The sequence below is a fragment of the Eptatretus burgeri genome, chromosome 16 (genome assembly GCF_056783735.1).
Source record: "Eptatretus burgeri isolate ZD-2024b chromosome 16, Ebu_testis_v1, whole genome shotgun sequence".
In the NCBI taxonomy this organism is placed as follows: Eukaryota; Metazoa; Chordata; class Myxini; order Myxiniformes; family Myxinidae; genus Eptatretus; species Eptatretus burgeri.
This window is the reverse complement of record NC_140976.1, coordinates 31,733,488-31,753,487: the sequence shown is the minus strand read 5'-3', so window position 1 is coordinate 31,753,487 and position 20,000 is coordinate 31,733,488. Positions and strand designations below refer to the sequence as shown.

General features: G+C 43.0%; 1 protein-coding gene across 1 annotated transcript in view; it reads right to left on the bottom strand.

The window, feature by feature from the left end:
* Positions 1 to 20,000, bottom strand: part of PPIL2 (peptidylprolyl isomerase like 2) — a 134,887-nt gene that overhangs the window by 62,029 nt on the left and 52,858 nt on the right. Inside the window, exons 8-11 of the mRNA XM_085860610.1 lie at positions 10,900 to 10,989; positions 10,398 to 10,473; positions 10,125 to 10,285; positions 1,559 to 1,634 (exon numbers count right to left, since the gene is read on the bottom strand). Coding sequence (XP_085716736.1) covers positions 1,559 to 1,634; positions 10,125 to 10,285; positions 10,398 to 10,473; positions 10,900 to 10,989 — 403 coding nt within the window. The remainder of the gene's footprint in view (positions 1 to 1,558; positions 1,635 to 10,124; positions 10,286 to 10,397; positions 10,474 to 10,899; positions 10,990 to 20,000) is intronic.

Below are 20,000 nucleotides of genomic sequence, written 5' to 3'. Positions count from 1 at the left end.
GAGAGAGAGAGAGAGAGAGAGAGAGAGAGAGAGAGAGAGAGAGAGATAGCGAGAGAGAGAGAGAGAGATATAGCGAGAGAGAGAGATAGCGAGAGAGAGAGATAGCGAGAGAGAGAGATAGCGAGAGAGAGAGATAGCGAGAGAGAGAGAGAGAGAGCGAGAGAGAGATAGAGAGAGAGAGAGAGAGATAGCGAGAGAGAGAGAGAGAGAAAGCGAGAGAGAGAGAGAGAGAGATAGCGAGAGCGAGATAGCGAGAGCGAGATAGCGAGAGCGAGAGAGATAGCGAGAGAGAGAGATAGAGAGAGAGAGAGAGATAGCGAGAGAGAGAGATAGCGAGAGAGATAGCGAGAGAGAGAGATAGCGAGAGAGAGATAGCGAGAGAGAGAGAGAGAGATAGCGAGAGATAGCGAGAGATAGCGAGAGATAGAGCGAGAGAGAGATAGCGAGAGAGAGATAGCAAGAGAGAGAGATAGCGAGAGAGAGCGAGAGAGATAGCGAGAGAGATAGCGAGAGAGATAGCGAGAGAGATAGCGAGAGAGATAGCGAGAGAGATAGCGAGAGAGATAGCGAGAGAGATAGCGAGAGAGATAGCGAGAGAGATAGCGAGAGCGAGAGCGAGAGCGAGAGCGAGAGCGAGAGCGAGAGCGAGAGCGAGAGCGAGAGCGAGAGCGAGAGCGAGAGAGAGAGAGAGAGAGAGAGAGAGAGAGAGAGAGAGAGAGAGAGAGAGAGAGAGAGAGAGAGTTTTTACCACCCCAGGACCACCCACAGCTGGTCTTCATTGGGAGCTCTTCCATGGCATCCATCCCACCACCCCCATCCAGAACTCTTTCTGCAGCCCCCAAAAGGCTGCTTATCACAGTCCGCTTCATGCCTTTGGCAGATTTTCCATGCCTGCTCTGATTTCCACTTCACCGCCATGGCTGCTCACGTCATCCGAAAAGTTCATTATCTGAAGCACGAAGCACTTTCATGCTTTCTGGATGTCCTCCACCAAGCCCTGCCTGCTTTACGGGGAGGTTTCAACACAACCTGAAGTTATCTATCCTAATGGTTACATTCCCTCCCCTCAGTGCAGATATTACACAAAACTTAGCCTGACGGATCACCGTTACATGGCAATCATACCTACTCGAAACACACGGTTCATACTGTAGTCTTACTACATTCTAACTAAAGATCCACCTTTCTCCCACCCCCTTTCCACATAGCAGTATCTATCCACATGCAGTTGCAACGTGTAAGCCTCTGCTTGCCTCAGCAGACCATATTGAGGTTTAAGGGCCAAAACAGGATGATGCCAAGAACTTCGACCAGAAACCCAGTCAGCAAGGCATACTTGTTGACCAGGTATGTCGTGTGTGTGATATACATCTCAACAAAAATTCAATTTTTTTCACCAAAACCAAATTTTTTTTTTTCAAAACGCATGCACGCACGCACACACCATCATTTTCTGTCCAGACCATTCAGAACTACTAAACTACCTGAAAATGAACACCACATAACACTGAAGATTTCTCAGATATGCATTCTACTTCAATGTTAAGTTCCACCATACCCGCTTCATGCTCAGTTTCTGGCTCCATAGTTGTGGATGTGAAGCCGGATGCCACACTCCCCGTGGAATAGTGCGCCTGCATAATGCACAATTAGATCATGATGACAGATTATACATTCAAGCTCTAGGCAGCATGAACCAAAACCATCAGAGTTAGTGTTCCAATCAAGGAGACATGTCAGTCAATATAAAATACCAGAACGGCACTTGATAGAGCGCATATATCCGCCACATAATGCCTGATCCATGACAACGTTTCAGGCCCAATACATTTTTGAAATAGCATGCTATATATCGTTTATGGCCCCATCTCTCAATGGTGAAGAATCACTTGAAAAACTATAGGGGGAGCACTCGGTAGAGTGCAAAACCTCCACCACCAATACTGCTAGGTCACTCAAGTGAACCTGATATCCTATTCATTCAATTTGACGTCAACAGTGCTCACAGAGTCATAGTTTGCAACTTTCCCTTTTACTTTTAACTTTTACATACTCAATTCATTCGTCATAACTAGATTCCTTGAGACAGAAATTGATTTTACGTGGGTATATCCAACTGAAGTTCCAAAATCAGCCGCAATAATAATTTTGGCATGTTTTTTTGTGAGAAATCACTTATAACATGTATAAATGCAAAAAAAAAAAACTCGAAATTTCGTTGAAAAAAAAGTTGCAAAAATTTTTTTTTCTCCAACAATTTTTTTTTTGGGGGGGGGGAGGGCGTTGGAAATCACTTAAAACATGTAGAAATGCAAAAAAAAAATTCAAATATTTTTTCAAAATGGCCGCCATAGCGGCCATATTGGATTTTGGACCAAGTCCAAAATCTAATGGCATGATCCTTGGACCATACCTAATTCCCCCACCAAGTTTCCTCGAAATCCATCGAGGAGTTTTTCCGTAATACTGTTCACAAACAAACAAACAAACAAGCAGTCATAGACTGGTACTTACGAAATCGGCAACTTGACCTCTGACCTTGTCTAATAAAAGCTGTCTAATAATATGTCTAATAAAAAAAATAAAAAAATATGTCTAATAAAAAAAAAGAGAAATCTAAAGATTTCGTAAGTAACAAACAGAAAGGGGTGAAAAAGGTAACCTCCGATCTTCGATGGCGGAGGTTAACGAGTGCAGATAGGACAGTTTACCTATTCCCTTGGAAGGACGTTCCATTTATAGAGAATCGTGTACTTGAGCAGATGCTTCTAGCCTGTTATCGGTATGTGCCTTTGTACATATTAATCCTGGCCAGTCCAAAACGAGTCGAATTCAAAATAGGTGAGCATCAGATACAGGCAAGATTAGCCAAGACTCATCCGGCAATGTCTTTTTGCCTGTGAGCAGGATATCTCAAAAAGTTGTGGACGGATTCGGACGAAACTTGGTGGACATGTTGGATGTGTGACTAGGAAGAATCGATTCAATTTTGGTGAAGATCTGAATCTGGATGTGATAATTTTATAAGTGATTCTTCACCATTGAGAGATAGTTTAGCCCTAACATATATATCACGATATCTCAAAAAGTTGTGGACGGATTCGGATGAAACTTGGTCGACAGGTTGGGTGTGTGGCAAGGAAGAATTGTTTCAATTCTGGTGAAGATCCGGATCTGGATCTGGATACGAGACTTATTTAATTCTCAAAGTGATTCTTCACCATTGAGAGATAGGGCCAAAAACAATATAGTGCTGTATTGCATGATATTTCAAAAATGTATTGGGCTCGATATGTTCTCGTGGATTAGGCATTACGTGGGGGAGGTATGCGCTCAGAGTGCCCTTCTAGTTTGAATAAGCAATATGTAGATGACCTGACAAGGGGGTTTATACAGAGTAATTGAGTGGATTAAAGAGCTCAAATACGGATATCTCTTGAATCAAAATTCCTGCTATGATAATGGAAATGTCAGACTTGATTTCGGAGACTCGGTGGTTTCATTGTACTGGTATATTTGGTGCTAATCAACAATGACAGAGTTAATTAACTTTGGAAAGCTGCAATTGTTCCCCAGTTTACTCAAAAAAACAAGTACTGCATACCAAAAATGCCTCGCCACTCATAAGTACCTGGCTGAAAATGGGATGATGATGTCACCACTTGTGTAAAAACCAAAAATTGCATGATATGAAGAAGTTTGGAAAAAATAAAATTTGGGCATCGCCAATCACTGCAATTCCCAGTTCTCACATCTAACCGAGAGCCCTTTGGGATGAAAGCGAATTGCACCAAATTGCTGTGCGAGTGCCATCTGCTTCCCACTAAAGTAATCGTGATGAGACAGACAAGAAACTTCATCGTAATAATCCAATTACATCACATCTCAACAACCCAACATAAAAGGCTTTGGAGAACTTCTTAACCAACATTGTTACTTGTACAAACAAGCCCAATGCAATACCTCATCATGTAAGCACTCAAACCAAGACGTCAAAATTTTTTTTGTTTGTTTTTAAGTCCTCCTTTCATACATTGTAAAAACTCCCACAGTCTTCATTAAGCCACATCATCTCACATACTCACAAACCTCAGGATGGTGAAAACAATCACAGATGGACTATTAAGAGCTAGGCTGGCATGATGACCGAGAGGTACACACACTCGCCTCGAAGGTGTTGCATCTGGGTTTAAATCCTGACCAAGCTATAAACTGTCATCTTGGTGTTTCACAGGACGGGCAATTCATCAATGTGTGCGCTGTCCCTCCGATTGATGTTAAACTGGGCGTCCCATCTTCCATCATGAGTTGGTGGACATTAAAGATCCCATTGTGTCCCTCATGAAGAGTAGGCAAACTATTGCTGGCACCATGAACAAATTACAAATTCCTGCTCTAACCTATAGGGGGCAATGGATCAGTGGCACAGCCATGCCTCCCAGTAATAATGCAAACCATGCGCTGCATGCTAAATGACATGAAAGAAGAGCTGTCGATCTGATCTCCACAAAGCTAAAATTCTTCACCATTGAGAGATGGGGCCAAAAACGATATATAGCATGATATGTCAGACAGTTATGGATGAGTTAGGACAAAACTAGGTGGATGAGTTGGGTCGGTGAAAAGAACAAGCCGGTTCGATTTTGGTTAAGGTCTGGCCGAATTCAGATCTGACCTATCAGTGGGAAAAAAAACGTGAACTGTTCAGCCTGGCGTAGGTTTGCGCTCTACCGAGTGATTTCACAGAGTTTCCAGATAGAGCGTAAGTTTCAACTTTCCTCTGTTCACAGAGTGAACATGATTTTCAGACGTACACACAATCACACAGAAAATTACCTTATTTTATAGAGTAGGATGTTGGGTATATTTTGACAAAAAGGAGGTAAGAGAGTGCCATCTTCAGGAGTGTAGATCCTTAGACAATAAATAGTACATTTTCAAATAGCTTTCAACAAATCTGCATTACAAAATGATCAATAAGCCAAGTTATGAAATTTAAATTATCCAAAAAAGTAGTGCAGTACTCAAATGTGTGTTGTTCACTCATGAGTCACTCATTTCCTTTTGTCAGTCACAGGGTTAATCTCTGAAAATATCACGACGAGCAGATGTCACAACCGATGTGTTCAAACTTGGGTAGATCACGTATACAGCAGTGCTTTGCTCCCTATCTGCTCTCACCATGGGCCATATGAAAATGTGAAGAAGCTGCAAAAAAATCTTTAAAATTTCAGTAGTTGACATGGGTGTTAAATTGCCTCCAATTTTCATGCATTTGTTGTCTAACCAATTGAACTATAGCTGGAACAGGTATTGTCAGAGCACAAAGGTTGGCCAGAACGTTGCACAAAATTAGCAGTGGTGGTAAAATTACAAGGTCATAAATACTGCCTCATCCTTGAAAAGTTAATCGTGAAGGATGGAACTGTTGCACAGTGATAGACTATTAACAAGGTCGACCCAGGAAGGTGCATGGATGAAGGAAAGGCAGAAATATTAGCTTTTTCAAAGTAGTCCAGCATCTACAAAGCGAGTAATGTCTACCTGAATCAAACTTTAGATCAGGTACCCTGCATTACAGCCAAAGAAACAGGTGACCCTAAAACAACAACAGACAAAACACAGGATGACAATAAAATGGTGGCATAGCCCATACACATGAACGATTCTACATTTTCCGCAGATTAAATAATCTCAGAGTAGCATTCCGATTCCATGGTATAAACATCACCATAAAAGAAGGACATCATAAATATGGATGGCTCTTTAATATGGGAAGGGGGAGGAGGAGAAGGAGGAGGAGGAGGAGGAGGAGGAGGAGGAGGAGGACCAAAACATGATGTAGATAAAGGCTTGTGCATCATCAATCTTCTCCTCCTCCTCCTTCTCCTCCAAATTGTGTGATTTTGGTACAAATGCAAGCATTTATGCGATAATTACAATGACCGTCCCAGACACCAACAACCAACCAACATGACAGGTTTCTCCAGAATAATGTGCATTAATGGTAATCCCAACAGTTTGTGTCATTTCCAATCAACCACCTGCTTCTGTCATCTTGTACCCCTCCATACAAGATTGCTGTACATTGTCCACATGGTTTATCGTTATCCTGTACCCATCCTTGCTATCCTCAACTGTCATTGACAACCTCCCTCCCCCAACCCCTCTTATCTATTTGCCTCCCTCATCATTCTGTAAACCTGCTGTTCTCTGTCGTTTAGCTCCTCCATGAGATAGATGTCTGTTACACAAAAGAAAAATAGTTTTACAAAGGAACTGTCAGTCTAAATGGCCTGCATTTACGATATGCACACCAACGTACAAAACCGCACATAGCCGAAGACAAATAATCACCAACAGTGAACGATACTACACAACCCGATTCCAGTGGCATTAATAATGCACCAGCCATCATTGTACAACCATCTGGCACAAATAAACATTGAGCGCAAAAGTACATTATCTGTCTGAATGGAGGATTGTATAACCCTCATCAGTCTCACAAAGGGAGATAATGAGGAAGAAACAAGTGTGTTTTGGTTGCATGTTTTACAAAAGGTTGTGTTTGTCCATACATCACTCTCCATGATACCACTACTTAACGAGGTGATCTCATTTGCCACCATGGACACAGCAGCTACAGTGGGTGAACAAGCCAAATAAAAGCTTAAAAGAAAGGGAAGAGAAAAAACAGGGATGGAGGAGCAATAGCACAAACAAACAAAAAATAAAAAATGGAAAGGTGGATGGAAGGAGAGGAGAGAAAACAAAAACCTAGAAGGGAAGAGGTGGGCTTGGGGAGGATTAACGAAGGTAGAAAAGATCACAAATGTGGAAGGGGTATGACCTGAGGTTAAAGCCATCCTGAAGCCCTGAAGGAAAGAATGAGATTGAAGTCAGAAGAGGTTGGTTCCACAGGTGAGAGAAATATATAGAGAATTCCTTTGGGCGCTCACCTGGTAGCGGCTGGATAAGATAATGAGGGAAACACTGGTAGGCATAGTTAACTCACAAAATATGTAGCAGAGAAGAAAGTAAATAGTACCTATTTTTTTTGGGGGGGGGGGGGGAAACAGTAGATTTTTTTCATGCCATGAAGAATCTTTGGTTCATCATGGGTGATGAAGGTTCGGTCAGGTTTCATCAAAATTGTGTGTGTAGTTTCCGAGAAGAAAGCAAACACCTTTTTTGGGAGGAACCCCCCCCCCCACTCCCGTAGAACCCCTTCAAGTTTAGACCCCGATTTTCTAATGCCATGAACAGACATTGTATTGGCGCATCATGGGTGATGAAGGCTGTGGTCAAGGTTTCATCAAAATCATGTATGTAGTTTCAGAAAAGTTGCAAGTGCTTACGGACGGACGACACGCCATCCCATAAGCTCCCTGAAACTACGTTCCAGGTGAGCTAAAAAAAAAGAAGAAAAAAAGGAACAAATGACACGATGGAGGGGGAGGAGGTGTGGAGGACAGAAACCTGCATAGAAATAGTGTGGAAGAACACAAAGGAGGCAGGAGAAGACAGAGGTCACCAGTGTGACCACTCCTCATTTTCATAAATGCCAAGGTAAGCCAATGAAAAAAAGCCAAGAATTCACAAGGTTTCGGAAAAGCGATGATAATAGAAAACCTATAAGCCAAGAAAACCTATAGAAAACCAAGACGCCAAGGTGAACAACGAATAGCTAAGATCTTGTGAAAAAAAAACAAGGAGTGGTAAGACTGGAGGTCACAAACTTCTTTGTGATGTGGGAATAATAGGTTCAGATATTCAGCTTTGTTGCAGGAGACTGCTATGATATTGAGGGCCTTGATCTCCATGGCATCAACATGGCACCAGCACAAATGGGGGAGCAGTATTCCATAAAGCTGTAGATGAAGGCATTGTAAGTTTTGAGAACTTAGCACAATAGAGGATTCAAAGTCAGCAGTTGACTTTGGAGGCTAACTCTGATATGTGGTTTGCCCATGAAAGGTAATCAAAAAGATCATTGATGAAAATGAGGAACAGGCCTGAATCTAAGACTGCCTTGGAATACTTCAGCTTTGACAAGTAGGGGAGATAAAAGGATTCTGCTGAGAGCCACACATTGACTACGAGAGTGGAGGAATCGGCTAAGCCATGAGAGGTGGCCTTGGATGCTATAGGCCATAGGCTGAAAGTTTGCAGAGCAAGGTAGAGAGCCACATTGGATCAAATGCTCAAGATATTTTCAGAGAGACAGCCTAATCTCTTGTCTGGGATTTAGGACCTCCATCCGTTTCTGGAAAAGCAGCAGCAGCATGTCCAGGGTGGAGTGACTGGGTCAGCAACCAAAATGATTGTTTGAGATCAGACTGTTGGAGAAAAGGAAGGATTTGATGTCCACTGAGATTTATCAATTCCATGACTGCTCATAATTGAAAGCAAGCTATTAGGCCTGTAGTCAAGATCTGTTTTTTGCGCCATTTTTGTGTAATGTTGGGTGACTTACAAGTAGACGGAAGGTGACTTAGGGCAAATAATAGGGTGAACGGAGCAGAAAGATCATATGCAAGAGCAGCAGAACAGCTTTGAAGGCGGCGAGCACTGATGCTGTCCGGGCCCATCATGGAGTCGTAATCTCAGGATGCCAGAAACTTTGCCAATTTCTAAGAATGACACATTGTTCAGGAGCAGTCAGTTGCGAGTGGATATAAGGTACGGACAGGGACTGAGGGGTTGGATAAATGAGAATTGGGGGGAAAAAAACAGAATCGAGACATTCAGCCTTTTCACACAAAACAAGATGGACATTATCTTGGAATTGGTGGCTTCATCTGACCTTTGACAAACAGCATGGATTTCCATTTCGTCCTTTCATTTATTTATTTTTATTAATTATTTTGGGTAAACAGTACATAATCAAAGCTAGTGGAAGAGCTAGTACACTGGATGGATCAGGACATAACAGGATGCAAAAGGAACAGAAGAGAAAGGGGGGAGAGGGGGGCACCAACAGCAGAGTAGAAGGCCAAGATAGAGGGAGGCTTGAAGAAGCAAAAGGTTTGGGGAGGAATAGCAAGGGGTGGGGGGGGGGGTTAGAAGATGATGCATGGAGTGGACACAATGGATACAGAAGGAAACTCCATGGAGGGAGAACTGGAAATTTGGATGGAGGGAGATTGGGGTGGGGTGGGAGAATGGGAGTAGAAAAGATAAGTCTTGGATTGGGGATGATCTGAGATGGTGGTTAAGAATGAGATTAAAGAGAATGTGGAAGTTTGTTCCACAGGCAGAAAAAAAAAGGAGGAACGAATGAGTGGATGTGAGCAGCAATTCTGAATTTCGGTAGATTCACCAGAAGGGGTTGGTGGTGGTCCACGTGTGCCCTGCATAAACCTAGGGAGCAGGGGGAGGGGCAAAGCACATAAAGAGCAGAGAGTGCAAGACCAGAAAGGAGGTGGTCAAAGACAGAGAGACCACCGACCTGTCTGCAATGGTAAAGTGATAGGCTCATTGACTCAGTTTCATCGCGGAAGATTCCAGTAATCTTGAAGGCCTTGGTTTCCGCGGAATCAATCTGAGCAAGAAGTGAGGCAGGGGAGCCAGTCCAGAGGGGAGAGCTGCAACTAACAGCTCCATCAAGCTGTGGATTTTGCCACAAACTCTCAACATTTATTTGCAGCAGAGTCAACATTTTATCCTCTGCCTAAACGTAGCAGCCTGTTTGTATTGACAAACTGTCATTTGAGCGAAACATGTCCAAGTATGGATCTTCAATGCCAATGCAAGGCCCGGCTAAAACAGATTAATGCTGCAGATTCTCCGTCACCAGATGGTGGCAGTGAATAGGACTAATCTTAAGCTGGAGAACAAAGAAAGGTTCGTCCAATGTCAAGTTGAGCCGAGCCAATTGGCCATGAGCAAATACTAGTTAACAAAAACAACAACAAAAAAAAACAAGATATTGCATTAAAAGCAAGTTGAGGCACTGTTGTGGAACAAGCGCCATAAACATCTTGCACGTTTAAACGCATGTTAAAAAAACAAAAAAACAAACAAACATTTCTGTACTTAACTATTATCAAGTTACATTGAGGGAATCAATGCCAGCACATCGACAAACATCCAAATGAAGCTACGAGCTGTCCATTACCCACCGCATTGAACTTGTCCGTCACTTTCCTCTCTGGCTGCTTCATGGTAGAAGCAAGGAGCTCGTCCCCTTTGTACTCTCTATAAAGCTCCTGCAGGATTTCTTGCGTTTCCGAGTTCATCGATCTTAAGTGGTATGCTGGATCCGACCGGGCTTTCTCATCTTCTACAATGTGAAACCAGAAAAATTGAAAATCGCACATCAATATCGTAGTCGAACACAGACTGCACAGTAGGTTACCTAAAATTGTTCACAAAATACGTTTGAGGTGCTTTACCTTCATCCGGAACCTTGAGATTGTTGATAACATGGTGAAAGCTGGAAATGTTGAACTTGTCCAAGTTTCTGGGATCCTTGGCGTAAACGAAAGATAAATGCAGATTATGCGCCGAAGCTTTAAAAAGGGGAATGCTTCAGGGTTAGCACAAAGGAGAAGAAGAATCTGAAAGGGAATAGTTTCACAATATTTATCATCACAGAGTGGTTTTGATTTTGCAAAAGAACGATTCATTCGTGTGATTTTCATGAAGTTGGCAAAATGTCGTTTTCACATACAATTTGCGCACTGCAGCTGCCAAACAATAAACTGAAATCACAGGTCGATGATGATAACATAAAAACCGATGTGTGCAGAGCAATAACATGACACCAAGCATGCAATAAAAATTAATACCACTCTCTCAAACTGTGCACCACATACCAAAACATCATGCAGAACCTGCACACTCGACACCATGCCATTCGACAATCGAGCCAAATGTCTGTTTTAAAGTCCTTGCCTGAAGAGTGATGATATCTAGCTTCGTGAAAGGCTCATCCGTGAGGAGATCGCAATAGTTCTTCGACTTTGTGTTGAGTCGTTCGATAGCCTGTCAAAGTAGAAACCACTTACTTTACCACCTGAATAACACCCTGAATGCAGCGACTGCCCTTGTGACTGAGAAAACATTACAAGAGGCATTAAACAGAGAAAAACTTAAGATCATCCAGAGTACCCTTCTTTCGTATGCAGCACAAGATTGTTGGGCTGCATCATTGGCTAGGGGGCGCAGCTGTGCCACTGATGCAATGCCCTATACTTGTTAAGGCAGGAATTTGGAATTTGGCAATGGTGCCGACGATAGCTTGCCTACTCTTCGCAAAAGACGCTGTTGCATCTTTAACAACCACCAATGAATGCTGAAAGCGACGGCCTATTTAACGTCCATCTGAGGGACGGCACACACATTGATGAATCACACTGCCTGCGAATCACTGGGATGACAGTTTATAGATGGGTCGGGATTCAAACCCAGGCTCAACAGTGTGAGGCGATTGTGCGTACCTTTAGGCCATCCTATCAGCCCCGGAGCACCTTTATCCCTTCACATTACAAAAACAGTGCTCACAAGTAATGAAGAAAACAACACCGCAAGCAGGGAACTTCAACTGCATGTCAGTTGGCCACCTTGTAAAATATCGTATATTAAAATCCCAGGACGTGTTTGAGTGCTTTGCAGGTATAGTCCGGCAGATATGTGAAAAAAAAAATGTGCCTTTAGTGATACAAGCATGAAATTTGGCACACTGCTAGGGCAGTATCTTACAAAGATTTTTGGATTTCGGGACATTCCATATTCTTCCCAGAGCCAAAATGGCGGCCATTTTACAAAATAGCCGATTTTGTGTTGTACAAGGAGGATACATGTGGATACAACTATATTTAAGAAGCATACCAGTGGTTTTATTTAACTAAATATAGATTCGAGCAAATAAGAAATAGCAAATAAAGGTGACAAAGCGTGAATAAACCATTTATTTGGTCATTTTTTGGTGCATTTTTGCACTTTTGGATGGTTTTCTACAACAAACTCTTCAAAAAACTGTTATCAAGCACCATGGAATGACTGTTGTTCATTTAACACTCTTGAACTCAGAGGAAGTGCTTCTGTTTGATCCTAACATCAACTTACAGAGTCAAAATTATACAGTGGAACCTCTAGATCCATGTAACAGAGTCTACTATGATGCATGGATACATGTGTACATGTTACATAATTATCATCTGTGATCTCTCTTGTCCCAGTTCTACTCTCTTGTACACTCCCCACCACAGTGACATAGAGCTGTGCACTGGAGTGCAGCCTTGACACACTTGCACCGTCCTCTGCATCCCTTTTTGCAGCCACACCTTAGTAGTTGCCGACATGCCTCAGTTGCCTCTGGGAGGGTTGTCCAGTATATGTCCCAGCCATTATCGGTGTGAACCCACACCCAGTCACTGGGCGATGGGAGCTCTGGTGTGGACACCATCATCTGGCCCCAACAGTAGCCAGCTTGGTAGGTAGCTCTCTTGATGTGCTGTTTCAGGGCTTCACGAGTTGGTGGGAGAGCATCTATTGATCTGCCATTATGGGTGAACAGATGCTTGCGACACTCATTGACATGTTCCTGGCTACTGGTGCGATCATAGAGCACAACAACAAAACGCTCCAGTGCATCCATGTGGTCATCTACGGCTGAAGGAGTTGGCATGGCAGCCAAGGCACAGAATGCTGCAGTGACATCAGTGACCTCATCACAAGCTTTCCAGGTTTCCCATGATTTTTTCTTCCCCCTGCCTCCGAAGCTTGAAACGGTGTCGCATCCAGTGAGGGCATGGAAGAATGGCAAACCTCGACACTTGTTAGGTCCCAGTGCCACAGACATCTCGTGAGCTGCCAAGAACCTGAAGTTCTTTCCTGTGCCAAAAGCAACCCAGAGCTCATCAATGTCCAGATGTCCAGCTGCTGTCACCGCAAGGACCACTACATCAGTGTCTACTGTACGGATCGACACTTTGCTGTATCCCTGTCTCACAGCGTCTTCAGCATGGAGTAGCATTCTTGTGTCAGCCTCTTCATGGCAACAAGGGGCAAGACCAGCAACATCTCGGGCCTGCGTACAAACCACATCTTTGCGGTGGGTGCTGATGACTTGTTTGTCTGCGTCTGTTGTTGCTACTCTGGTGGCTAGGAAGTCAAACAACTCCATCTTGTTCTCATCTGTGCGAAGAAAGGTCTGCCATTTTCCAGGAATGGAACTAGATGGCTCGACTCGTCTCCTGATGCCTTTGCCTCGCTTCTTCCTCGTGTCTGCCTTCAAACTGTCTGTGAGGTATTCATCCCAGACAATATCCATCCTGCTCATATGCTGCAGCTGAGATGTGATGTATGGCAAGAATACTTCTGATGCATACTCGTTGAAGGTCTTTGCTGTGCCAGGTGGCAGCATACTGATGATCGCTGCACCATCAAGGATGATGACTTCAACTGCTGGACTAGCAGCAGCAGCAGCATTCTCCTGTGGAGGGACCAGATCTTCTAAGCAGCCAACCAGATCAGACTTTGTTCCAAGTCTCATCTTGCCCAAGTGTAACAGTGCAGGGGGACATGCTTGGTTCTCATGTGTGAAGAACTCATCAAGATCTCCTTCCCGTATCTGGGACGCAATGAACAACCTGGAGAACAGGGAGCAGTCGTTCTTCAGAGATGAAACCTGCAGCTGTGCTCTTGACTTCTCTCTGACTGGAGGTCGGCTGAAGAGAGGGAGGTTGTTTCTCTTGATTGGGTCGGTGATGGGCTTTGTCTGGTTGATAAGTCTCTCATGGACATAGGAGTCATGCGGCTCTTGTCCCAGCTTCTCGATCTGGCGTACAGTATTGATAACTGCTGGGTCTGCCAGGTCTCTGCTGTCTAGCACCAGGAGATCCTTGCTGTCATCACAAAATGGGTTGCCCATCTCCCCCATGACTTGAGTGAGTGAACGCACATCTCTAGCAAAGGCTACCTGTGTGTGCTTGGTCTGCTCGTGGTGTTTGTGAACAGCCTTCTTGGTCTCTGATGTGGCCTGGAACTCAGCGATCACTCTGGCCATCTCTGGACGAGACACCATCCAGCGGCGTAATGCAGCGGGATTCTGTCAGGCCTACAGCTCCTCCGTCACCCTTAACTAATGCGTTATTCTGCTCGTGGGCTCGTGGGAAATATTCATGGAGTCTAAGTTCCTTTCACCAAATTTGATTTTTGATCTATTTATACTTCCAGAAACAATATTCAGGTAACATTCACATGCATGATCATATTGCAGAGCTCTTGTTCCAGCCATGCATTATTGCGATGGTAAACTGTTATCTGTGTCCCTCATAGACCACCGTAGATGCATTTTTTAGTCAAATATGAAGTAGATAATGAAGCATGTGCATACTAGTTGATAATAATCATATTATACTCACTACATTGTGTTTTGCACCAAGCACATATGACTTTGCTGACCTTGTAGGCAGAATTTGTTATTCGTGGCAGCCATTTTGTAAAATGGCCACCATTTTGACCCTAGGGGTAATCTGGAATGTCCCTATATCCAAAATGTTTCCTAAGGGTATGCCATAACTGTGTACCAAATTTCATGCTTGTATCATCAAAGGCACAAAACTACCAGAATATTTCACATATCTGCCGGACGAGTAGTCCCTTCAAAAACCAACCTCTCTCCCCACCCCTCCTCAAAAACCAACCAGACCATCCCCCCCCCCACCTTCCTCAAACCTCCCTTTCCTCCCCCATCGATGCTAATTTTCCAACCCTCGTTTTTTCTTTCTTACACTTCTCACCTTTTCTCATTATATTTTGTAACTGATCAGAAGCAAAAGGAAAATAAAAAAAAGAATAATAATAATAATAACAAAAGATAGGAAGCTGTGAGCATAATTAAAATTATCATCGCTTCATATTGTACTCTTGGCATCTGACATCAACTTGAAGAGGGGCAAGTGGCTGTTGAAGTAGTAGCTATTTTGGTTTTTGGTAGGTATACACAACTGCTGATGCAGACGGTGTGAACCGAGAGGAAGAAAAGCTGCAAATCAAAAGGCAAGCATTTTTAACATGCTCAAAGAAGCTGAAAACCTCGACCTACTTTTCACAATATCCCCCCCTCCCCCCCCCCCCAAGAACTTTCACATTTGTATGAGAATGCAACAAGGTAGTGCAGATTCTTTCGGAGGTTAACGTCAGATTTGACTCTCAGAATGGGAAATCAAGGTTTCAATTTATATTATACACATGGAACAAAGGGCATTGCCTTCGAAATCTGATTCTATGAAGATTCCCCTTGAATCTACAAGTATTGCAGTTATCGTCCGTTCAGGATATTCAGTCATAAAGACACAAATGGTCATTAAGCTTTCAAACAAAGTCAACAGCAGTGAGTTCATATAACACGATACCCCACACAGTGTTCAAGAATACATTTCAATAAAATAATAACTTTAAGGATCGTTCAAAGTAAGTTTCCTGTGCATTTTGATTTTCAATTTTGTTTCACGACCAGGCAGGCAGAGTAAAAAAAAAAAAAAAAATCTCAAGTCTCTCTGCACACGCTCAATCGGGACAAATTGAGAGCCAAAGTACTGCTAAACTGCAGGTTCGTTTTACGATCCACGTTTCGAATCGTGGTCAAAATATAACATTCAATTTAAATAAGTTGTTCCTCGATCATAATCTGACATTTGTAGACAGACAGATGGACGGAAGGACATGAACAAATTGCTTAACCCCGCCCTTCACTTCACGTGTTTGGGGAAGTAAAAATTATTGAATTCTGTTTTCACTCCTAAACAAAAAAAAAAAAAAGGCCAACATCGCAAATCCATTCCTTCCTATTACCCACAATTTTCTCCATTACAGAGTGGGTGTCTGACACAGCAAAGGAATTCTTCCCTGCTGTAGTGGAGAATTTTCTTAACCAGGTTGACACCTATTATGTAAATAGTTCTGATGGCACAAGTGCTCTAATCCTCAGGAACCATCACAGTCTGTCACATGTCCTTCTTAGATAGGCAACTTCCTCCACCTCGGAAAGTTGTAAACATCAGGCCTGACCACAAGCAAGGTTCCAACGTTGATCCTTTCAACTACAAGATGTATCAGCTTTCTCCCAGCCATAAGAAAGTAATGGAGTTCATCATTGCAGCCAACCTCAGGCATCTTCTCGAACTCGCTAATCTATGTCAACTAGTTTGACTTCTGAGATAGCTATTCATCTTGGATATGTTACTCCTCCTCGCACAGCAGTGAATGGATGCTCCGAACAACAGACAGGAGGTTAGGGCCATCTTCCTGGATATATCTTGGGTCTTTGATACTGTCTAGCACACAGTCTTGAATTCCAAGATGTCCTCCTTCAGATGCAGGGCTCCTGCTAAAGTGGTTGTCTGATTTCCTGTATGGAAGGAAACAGTGCATGGTCCTCAACTGTGTCCTTTCCCATGATATTTCCCTTCAGGTTCGGTTCCACAAGGTACCATCTTAGGACCTACATTAATATTTTCACTAAAAAACAATTTTCCCATTTTGCCAGTGACTACACCTTGTGGAAAATCATCAATCACTCTTTTGAAAATTTGGCTTGGACAAGATAAGCCACTGGTGGGCTACTTGGAGCACGACGTTCAATGCCAGCAAGTCATATGCTCTCACATCGCGTCTCCACAAGGATTGGCAAGCAAAATATCCAATTCACTTCTCTGGACAGCCATTGGAGGTGGTATAGTCTCTGGAACTCCTTGACCTCTCCATCTGCCAAAACATTTTGAGTGAGGATCATATAACCAAATTTGGTATTCTCCATACAGCCACAGCATTACAGAGCCACACTAAACTCATCACCGTGTACAAAGGCTTTCACACGTAGCTCCATAGAATATGACTCCCCACCTTTCTTCTCTTGAGGTGTTCAAAAAGAAGTGTTTCTAAAGAAGCCCTTTCTCCAATATACAGCAATACCTCAGTTAGCGCTCATGATGCGTTCGCAGGAAAAAAAAGAAAAAAAAAGAGTGCCAATCAAAAATGCATTAAAAGTCCCATTTACCATTGTCTACATGGAGATGCATTCCCAAAAGCGTTATTTCTTACACCCAGCGGTATATGAAGGCTTCATTGGGTATCAGTAATAGCGCAATAATAATAATAATATTTTATTATAAATAACATTAGTAAGTATTAACAAAAACATACAATATTTACAAACATCAATTTTAAAATTTTTGGCAATTTTTGTTCACTCATACATGGCAGCGGTGGGAGACTGGTGTAAGGAGGCTCATCCTGCTGCAAAACGAAGGCTGATTGTACTGCGTGCACACGCCTCGAGCCAAACAATGGTGGCACGTGTGTTAACTCAGCGAGTGCTGTGTGCAATGCATTTTCATTTTATTTATTTTTCTCCAGGACAAAGAGCTCAATAAGGAATTGGCATTCTACGGTGCAGTGCTAAAGGCCCAGTCACACCTTGACGTTTTAGCCAGCTTATGCCGATTTTTGGAAAATTTGTCTAAAACGCTGGCACACGTTGAATACGTTATGGGTAACTTTTGATAACATTGAGAGCACGCTGAAAAACACTACCATACCTCGTTGTACGCTGGCTTTAAACGTTGTACTTTTCAGTTGTCCTCAAATTTTCCATGCTTGAAATTTTAAGACTTATGCCAGCGTATGACTCACATGTTCCGCATAACGCTGGCCAGAAGTTGTAGGCACGTCACGCGATCGTTGACACACGTTACTTGTAAGTTACTCATAAGTCGAAACACGTCGAGGTAATGTTTAGCATACCCGAAACTTATTTCTAACCTATGAGTAATGTGTTGTACTCACGTTACGCGATCGGTGACACACGTTACTTGAAAGGTGCTCATAAGTCGAAACACATCAAGGTAATGGTTAGCATCAGTGTTCCAGACTTCCTGTTTTGTTTTTTTTTCTTTTTCTTCCTTCCTACGGTATGATGGTGATTTTGACACTTCGATTTCTAGTGCGGTTATAATATAATATAATATAATATAATTAATAGGCTGCCGCTCAACGATTTAAATCATAACCGCACTGTACACTGAACACCGTCATACCAAAGAACAAAAAAAAACAGGAGTCTGGAACATTGACGCTAACCATTACCTTGACGTGTTTCGACTTACGAGTACCTTTCAAGTAACGTGTGTCGATGTGTGTCAACGATCGCGTAACGTGCGTACAACTTATTCCCATCGCATGAGGAACGCGTGTCATATGGCAAGTACGTCGTCAAATTTTCAACATGTTTAAAATTACAAGACGTACTCCATTTAATACGACGTATGATAGCGTACTTTAGCGTTTTATTCACGTATACCAAACTTACCCATACCGTATTCGACGTGCGCCAGCGTTTTTGACGCATTTTTCAGAGGTCGGCATACGCTGGCAAGATCGCCAAGGTGTGACTGCGATGTTGACACTTCCATTTCTGCGGCGGTTATGATTTGAATCGTTGTGCGGCAGCCTTTTCATAACCTAAGCCACGTCATCGTCGGCGATACGTGCTTCGCGCTATGCCTAAGTTAGACTATCGTTGGGCATAGGTTGTGAAGGCCGACAACAGGTTCAGCATTCATGGGTATAAGTTATCTATAAGACAACGAAACGTTCTGTGTCCGTTTGTAATATGATATGCATAAGACCAAGTCGTTATGAATACGTCCGAATCTTTAAAAAAAAAACATCAAAAGTTCAACGTAAGCCAGCGTTTTACATACATTTTAATACGTTGCCATTGCTGGCTAAAACGTCAAGGTGTGACTGGGCCTGAAGCGAGGTATTACTGCATCATGGAGTACGATTGTGCTCCAATTGTAAGAATGGCACGGGGAAATAAACGGCCACCCGTTCAAATGTGTATAAAATTATACACTTAAAAAGTATGACAGAGTGAAGTCATAAGCATTTAAAAGCCATACCTTTTATTCTCGAACGTTTTCAGAACAAACAAGAATGAAAAATATGCCAAAATACCAGATCGAGAGACCACAAACTCGCTGATTTGTTCATTCTCAGAATGGTTGATAAATGTCATCATGCCAAGCACAATAACAGCTGAAACAATTACAACGATTCCAATGGAAGGAAGCGACATTCTCTCTTGGGAATTGCATCCATACCATAACAACAAAAATTTTTAAATACAATTTCAAAATTAACACCACAAAAGCGCACCGGAATGATGATGTAGCATTGGCATGACAACACATAACCTGGTTTTACACTCATATAATATGGCCAATGTCACTTTGTGAAGATAGCGCAGTGTTTAATTCCAGATTGTAATCACCAGTCATAACTGCAGCATTTATCATTTTCCAAAGGAACCAAGTGTTAAGCATTGGTGGATTGAACAAATGAGGCGATTTATCACTTTTATGCTTCGTCTTCAATCTCTTCTCTTTATAAGGGGGTGAGGTCCAACAGTATCAAACTTCTGCCATGCCTTGACCACGATACTCCTCCACTTCCCCGTCCTCAGCCAATGCTCTCCACTCTCCAACCACGCCCAACTTTATTGACCGCTCCTCATATAATCTTCCCATCTCCACCACGATAGACTTCTTTTCCTCCTACCTTGCTCCCTCAACCTCTCCACTCTGTCATTCTCTCTTCCTCCATCCACACCATGTCCAGCCCAATTCAGCTAGGTTTTATCAATCTCCCCATCAAGCTCATCTGCACACTAATCTCTTCCCTCAGTTCATCCATCCTCTTTACTCCCGCAATATTAAGCCTGGTGTTGGCTTAGTGGTCAGCGTGGCAGCTTGGGATCCTATGGTCCTGAGTTCAAGCCCCGTTGGCCGCTGATATAATACACCAGGGGTTTGACTCAACCTGTCATCCTTCAGAGTTCGGCGAAATGAGTACCAGTGTGTACTGGTAGAGGGGCGCTGCATCAGTGACACAGTCATGCTTCCAAGAAATGATAGCTGCCCCAGCAGCTAAACTGCCACACACAAGAAGAAGACTCCCGCAATCCTCCTGACCCAGCTGTTCTTGTA